Source organism: Diadema setosum, chromosome 6, assembly GCF_964275005.1.
Source record: "Diadema setosum chromosome 6, eeDiaSeto1, whole genome shotgun sequence".
In the NCBI taxonomy this organism is placed as follows: Eukaryota; Metazoa; Echinodermata; class Echinoidea; order Diadematoida; family Diadematidae; genus Diadema; species Diadema setosum.
Window position 1 is genome coordinate 29357929 of NC_092690.1, and position 7469 is coordinate 29365397.

At 41.0% G+C, this 7469-nt stretch overlaps 1 protein-coding gene across 1 annotated transcript; it reads left to right on the forward strand.

The window, feature by feature from the left end:
* The first annotated feature begins 995 nt into the window (after window positions 1-995).
* LOC140230075 (uncharacterized) lies at window positions 996-4377 on the forward strand. The gene is made up of 2 exons (XM_072310282.1): window positions 996-1967; window positions 3119-4377. Exons 1-2 carry the CDS (start codon window positions 1268-1270, stop codon window positions 4105-4107), a joined length of 1689 nt encoding a protein of 562 aa, XP_072166383.1. The 5' UTR covers window positions 996-1267; the 3' UTR covers window positions 4108-4377.
* Window positions 4378-7469: the final 3092 nt, after the last annotated feature.

A 7469-nucleotide genomic window follows, 5' to 3' on the forward strand; every position in this document is an offset into this window, starting at 1 on the left:
CGTGCAAAATTAATTCAATCAACATTCATTTACCATACCCTCGACCAGATTCGAACGCTTTCATCATATACATACATGAAAGAAACGCTCAGAAGAGGTATGAACTTAGACTTCTTATGTCATCATCACAATTACTAACAAATTGTTTTTATAATGATAAATGTGGAGCATCCAACCTTGAACCTTGAAGATATAATCTCGACAGCTAGCTATATCAGCTTGTCCATATGAAGCTAAACTGAACCAACAAACAAAACAACAGGATATAAAGCAAAATCATAGGTACTTCTGTTTCATTTTTAAATGGTGGATATCAGCGTTAATACGGGCCCTATATAACGTTCGGTTTGTTTGCATGAGTGATTTTCAATCAATATGACGTAAGATGGTTGGATAGCCCATTCAGCTCTAGTATACTAGCTGGTATGAATTCCAAGGGGTCCAGTTGTGTGTATCGTTTGGAGAGGACCATTCTTGATCCTACAACCAAACAGATTACACCGAACTATCTTCTTGGGACTAGCACCTCGAAACAACACTGGTGAGGTAATGGTAAATCGGAAAGCTAACCCGTATAGTGCCTATACGCTCTTCAATGATAAAAGTAAAACCCGACCTTTGTACGTACCTTTCAATAATACACTCGCATTTCCCATTACATTTCCAAATGTATGCACACACGCCCAAGATTCAACGTGTATTGTGTATACTCCTCATAGTCGGTATTTTATGGTACGATCGGCAGAAGCTGGGTACTAGAAACTGACGTAATGCCCTATAATATCCGCAAGCAGACGATTTACCGCTTGTCACGTGCTACTTACTGGACTGTGAATTGCCGTGAATTGACCTTTGGCTTGAGAGATCATGTGATCACAATCAGACACGGATCTACACGCTAAACACCAACAAGTGAGTGCGGAAGCTAGTTCGCTGTATACGTACACAGTAACGCTTCCGTACAGAGCCCACTGTGCATGCGTGCACTACACTCGACCTCTAAAAGTCTGTTTGGAAACACACAGAACTCTGAACCTTTGGAATGGAGTGTACGTGCATTTGATGATAATGGTTGCATACAGTGTCTATAATCGATATGATGTTATCGAAAGTATTTACTGATCGTTCAAGCAACGTGAATACTTCGTACGTGTGTGCAGGATCACCTGACAAGTGTACAGCAGACGGGAGCGCGCTGGTGGCGCGGTGCCCGTGAGTGTCCGCCGGCGTTGTTTTATATGTGTATAATAGACGGCCGTCAAGCTATATGGATCCAGATAAGCCACGACTCGTAGACCTAGCTCGACAGTTTCTTGCCTCCGGTACAAGTTACGAAGACAGCGCGATGTCTTCTACTGAGGAAGATACCAGCGAAAGTAAGAAGGGGCCTCTGCCAGCAAGCACCGAGTACCCTTATCCTGAGGAGCAGTATCCCAGCCAGAATCCACTAGCAGAACCCTCTGCTCCACTGCAGCATGAAGACGGGACTCCCGTATCATCGGCAAGGGGCGGGGATGCTGCCGCTGCGAATCCGCCTCCTGGGGCGTACCATCAGACTCGGGAGGGCCCCCACCTCCCTGATCAGACACTGCCTGGCCCCGATCCCGCAGGAAATAGTGTTGCGAGGACTTTGCCTGCCAACCGGCAACAACGTGTGATTAAAGTCGAGGACAAATCCCTCTGTGAGGCTTACATTCTCTGTATCCCCCTTGGATTTCTTGGTCTCCACCACTTTTACCTTGGACGCATAGGAATTGGATTCCTCTACTTCTTCACCTTGGGGGTGTTCGGGATAGGCTGGATCATCGACTGGTTCCGACTGCCGTGGTTGGTAAAGAGCACAAACCGGAAGAGGAGGGAGAAAGCTGAGCGGGGTTACATCCTGTATGGTGGTCCCTTCAATGAGCTGGAAGACAGACAGGTCTCTATGGCTTACCTTTACTGGCTACCTCCTGTCGGACTAATAGGTAAGGAACGTATACGTGGACGGTGAAAGGGGCTGAATATTCTCTCTCCTTGCACCTCATCAACCTTATTCCACGCGAAACATATTACTATCTCTTTCTTGGTATCTCGGCTATGTAACATAAACAAGAAACCTGTTCTGTACGTAACGCACATCTAACGGTTGAGAATGATAAGGGCGTTAAGTTACCACAAAACCCATAGTGTTCGAGAAGACTTAAAGCCCTTCTCATTCTCAACAGACTATTTATACTGTATTAAATATACAAATATATTAATATATGTATTATATGTAATATAGGCCTATATATAAATACATGTATACGCATATAATATTTGATATGTGTGTGTGTGTATGTGTGTACTTGTCCATTGTTCTTTCGGGTAAAGGGTAAGTTTATCCAAAATATATGGATTGAGTGCGAGTGCAATGATGTTATTAAAGTAGAACACTTCAGTGAAGTTTGAAAAAAAAAAAGTCGGAAAGTCCATTCAAATGTCAGTATGAATTGTAAACGTTTCGGTTTTGTTGGAAGAATTACTTTTGAAAATTGCTAATGGTTGTCGATTTATGTGAAAAAAAGGCGGAGGGTACGTACGAAACTATTCCATTCAATAACTGCAAACAATGGTTGTTTATATCATGTGTTCATTATATTCAAATGTTTATATTGTGGTATATGTATAATAGTGGGCATATGTACTTTGACAATGTACAAAGTAGATGAAATGATATGGCTTTATCAAAATATGAAGAGAAACAAAATGGACATACATTGTAGTTTGTTGGCAGGATTTCAAAATATATCCTACAATTGGAGTTCTGTTAGCTGACCATTAGTAATAATGTCACTGGTTTGAGAAAGTGCTGCGCATAATCTCAATCTCATGCGTATGTTCATATTAATATATTTCGTAGGCAACTTGAACATGCTTTAAAGGACTTGTTATGATACGACAACACCCATTATGCTACATTCCTGTAAACAATTTCTGTCAAACTCTTATATCCATTTTGTGATGAAGCAACAAAATAACGCCATATACTGACATGATGTGGTCCATGTCTTCTCTATAACAAGGCTGTATTAACACTCAAGAGATTCAACGCATCGTATACACCGCACCGTTTTTGTTTTTCCTTTCGTAACAGGTGGACACCACTATTACCTTGGTCGCATCTGGTTTGGCGCCCTCTATACGCTGACTCTGGGCTTGTTTGGTGTGGGATGGCTCGTCGACTTGTTCCGCATCTACGTTCTCACCAAGAGGGTAAACGAGGATATCCGTACCCTGCGCTCCGGGCGTCCCATCCCGACCAATGACCCAGATCGGATGCATCTAGACGACGCCTACGTGCTGGCATTCCCACTGGGCTTCCTCGGACTGCACCATTTCTACATGAGGCGGTGGATGGTGGGCGTGGTCTACTTCTTAACTTTTGGTTGTGTGGGTATTGGCTTCCTCATCGACCTTTTCCGACTGCCATGTCTGTTGCGCCGTAGAAAGAGAGAGCTGGCCGCGGGGGAAAACAAGTACCACCTAGACGACGCCTACCTCATGTGGTTCCCTCTGGGACCCCTGGGACTCCATCACATGTACCTCGGCCGCTGGGTGTGGGGCATTGCTTACTTCTTTACGCTGGGACTCATGGGGATAGGTTGGCTAATCGATTTCTGCCGCTTGCCGTTCTTGGTTAGGCGTGCCAACGCAAAGCTAGAGAGGCAGCCCTTGATATCTAACGCCTCTCCGCCGGCTGCGCAAGACATGGTTCCTGGCACTCACCCTTCAGTAGGCACGGGCAGCGTTAACACATACCAAAATTCAACAGTGGGATACCCGGCTCCCCACCAAGGCCAGGTGCCGTTGCCGGCGGCAAGCGGGCACATGGCAGTGTATGCATTTCCTCTCGACGCGCACGGGCATCCGATTTGGACGCAGGGAGTTTCCTGGGCAGAGGAACATAGGCGCGACCCAAGCACGATGCCATCTTGGTTGCCCCCAGCAACGGGACCCTCCCATGCAATGCGTCCTGCCGAACCGCCTCCGCCCTACTCCCGGACGGATGTCCACACCCAGCCCTCCGCCCCACCTCCTGAAGATGCAGCCCCAACAAGACTAGGACACAAAGATTTTGTGTAATCAGTTAGTAAGCTTATCCACACAAAATGTGATTAAGAAATCTATAAAGGCAGGAGAGCTCCTCGTGTTTTGATGCGTGGAAAACGGGTACACTGCCTCACAATGTTTGACACACGACTTGGAAGAAAACCTTGCCGGTACACATATCAACATGGTATCGAATTACTGGAATAGTAGCGCACTGGGGAGAAGTCTATGAAAAGCGAATTTATTTGCCACTAAAGTAAAGTCATAATGATACATTGTATTTGTTCCATCTCTGCCGAATCGGAAAAGAAAGAAATCAAAATTTTCATTTTTTTTTGATACGGTAGTCTTTCTGTTAGTCCAAATAAGTTTTTGTTTGTTTGTTTGTTTGTTTTTACATCGCAGCTTCTGGCATATACATTTCTGTTTGTAGCTCTACTGGCTAACTCTTGGTCTTCAGGTTTGTAGCATCGAAAAAAAGGAAGATCTCGACGATTGATTCTGATTGACAGATAATAATCATCGTTCTGTTGTTTCCTTTGACTGCGTTTAAGCACTAAAATGTTCTGCCTATTGGAGAACATAGCAGACACGTTTCGCTTGTCGTCACATACATGATCGTGTTGTTGTTGTTGTTTTAAAGAACGAAAGGAGAGAGAGAGAGAAAATGGGGCCCCATACAAATAATTTGCCCCAGACAGCACTTAGCATAAAACAAACATTATAAATCTTATAGAGATATAAACAAGAATATTAAATATATACCAAGTCTCCACGAGGGAGCTCATATTGTCTCCACGAGGGAGCTCACATGATCACACATGATCGTGTGATCTTATTTTATATAATGGCTGACTAGAATTCCGCTTGTCCACATAATATTTCAAGAAAACTGTTTGCGTTATTGGAATCCAGACTAGCTGAAAATTTTCTAGCGGGTACATGTGTTCTTATTAATAAGTCTGTTTTTCCTTTTTGTTTTGTTATTTGTTTGTATGTTAATTTGTTTTGAATTTAGAAACGAAAAGAAGTATATAAACGTAAGTTTTTGCGGTGGCGTCGTCATATTGCGTAATCTTCTCTGAAATAGGAGAGAAGCTAGGCAACGCTCTATGACGGAATGGTGGTAATGATAATGATATTAGATCTTTTAGAAAAAAAAAGCTGTCCAATATTGTCTTTCCCGTATACTTACTGCAAGTAGTCTGAATGCGCACATAACACGTGACACGCATGACTAGTCATGTCTAATTGTATATATCGCAGTCACTAATAATATTATGTACTTAAGGCTCGCTTTGTTCGTTATTCGCCAGCGCGGAATAAAAAAAGAAAGAAAGAAGTATCAGAATTAGCCTTTTGTGAGCGAACACAGGTTATGGTAATTGAGCCTTTTTTAACGTGACGTTGTCTTTCTTGAAAAAAGTGACTCTGAAAGGATGCAAACGAATTTTGTAAGAGTATTTTTATATGTGTATGTTCATACCAAAGAGAGCTTATATCAAACGAATAAGCTTCTGGGTCTTGTATTTCTGGTGCATCTTTGCTTTTGCTACATAGATAAATGTAAAGCGGACAGTTTCGTGTCTGCAGTTAGAACTGTTTTTATGTCGTATTTACATCACTATGCTAAACGTGTCAAATGCTCGTTGATGTCAAAGTATTCTGTTTAGTCTCTTTATATAAAGGAAGAAATGACAATGTTTATAGAGTGGTGGTCTATGTACAAGGATTCGTGCGCATCATGAACAGGTATGAGAGAGCTGTCATTTCATACTAATGCTGAAGGAACATGTTATTTTGATGAAATTGCGGACGTGGTATGACTTCGAAAGATTAGGAAATCTTGACAAACATGCACTTTCATTTTCTAAATTTCTGTCATATTTTAAAAACAAACAAAATATACTCTTCTCGTTCGTTGACTGTCGTCGTTTCATTTTCTTTGTTGTAATCCCTTGAAAGTAAGAGAGGCTATTATAGTTCGCATTAGATTTGTGTGAGTAAAAAAAAAGAATAGATAAATAAAATAAATTCAAAAGCGGCATATATAACCTAATGTACTGTATTCAGGATAGTTCATGCATAGTTTACTTCCTGTACTACTTTCATGCACCTTCTACTCTTTTTGTACTTTTCTAAAATATGCAAACGGTATACATGTATTGTTCTTCTAGGAAACATATAGCATCCATATGTTTTGCCAAATTACGTTTTAAACAATAGTCGTTACCTCGTCGGTATTTGCCGAGCTGCCATGGCTTTTCGGCGTTTGTTTTAAGAAACAATGTTACCTATTAATTTGCAAATATTTATGTACTTAGTATACGTAGTTCAAGGCACAAAATATGAAAAAATAATTGAAGAAAACATGCTATACGATCAAGGACTTCTATTGTTACTAGTCGTTGCTTGTAGAGGCGCAGTGATTCGCGTCTGTCTGCTTCTCGTTGTATGTTACATGTTCAGAGCACTCCTGCATGGTACAGTAATAACAACGGCGAACTTTGGCTCTGCGACGCGACCGCTATCAAAGACGACGCATAGACTCCCGAGTGGGACAATGAAAACAGTTGTGTCGCACGTCATGACATTGTGAAGGACACCATTTTCCTGGAATTAGCGTCATCTTCTTAAGAGTTCCCATCGCAGATCTAAATTTCGCCAATGAGTCCATTGAACAAGAATTCCAAATGCAAATCCATTTCATGCGTATATCATTCATGTTACATTGTATGTCTGATTTATGATTGTGCCTTGAATTTTATTTTTGAATTCTGACCGCATTTTTTGATCGCGAAGTGAAAGTGTAAACCTCGTTAGCCTAATGATGATTTAAAGTGGAAATAAATGAAATGAAAACTGAGATTCGTGCCCCACAGAGTGCTAAATATTGTACTTTCTTCTTTTGTAAAGCGGGATAAATGAATAAATAATAAGAAATATATATATACTTGCAGCTATTGAATATCGCGTGTATTCAGTTCTCAATCGATACAATTATATAAAACTGGGAAAAGATTTCGTAATACATGTATCGCACGTGGCCTGTTTTTTTTTTAATGTATGCAAGTGTATAAGCATAAATATCTATATATGAATAAATCAAATAGTGTGTGTGTGTGTGTGTGTAAGTGTGTACACTCTCATGTAATATGTTTATTTGCAAATGGTGAAAGCTTACCTAACAAAAATATTTGTTAAGTGTTTTCAGTTTATAATTAAAGAAGCACCCTTTGGCAAAGTTTAGGCTATTAAAAGAGAGGATTTCCTCTCTTTATTACTTTTATTCTCATAACTATCATCGTTATCATAATTACTAACGCTGTGATTAGTAGCTGTGATGGAACCATCACTATTAAAACAAAATTCACTCTGAGATATCTCTCACATGG

Excerpts from the sequence above, each read along its gene's own strand:
- LOC140230075 (XM_072310282.1), top strand. The coding sequence starts at position 1,268 with ATGGATCCAGATAAGCCACGACTCGTAGACCTAGCTCGACAGTTTCTT. Across the intron at positions 1,968-3,118 it reads ACCTCCTGTCGGACTAATAG|GTGGACACCACTATTACCTT; the intron begins GTAAGGAACGTA and ends CTTTCGTAACAG.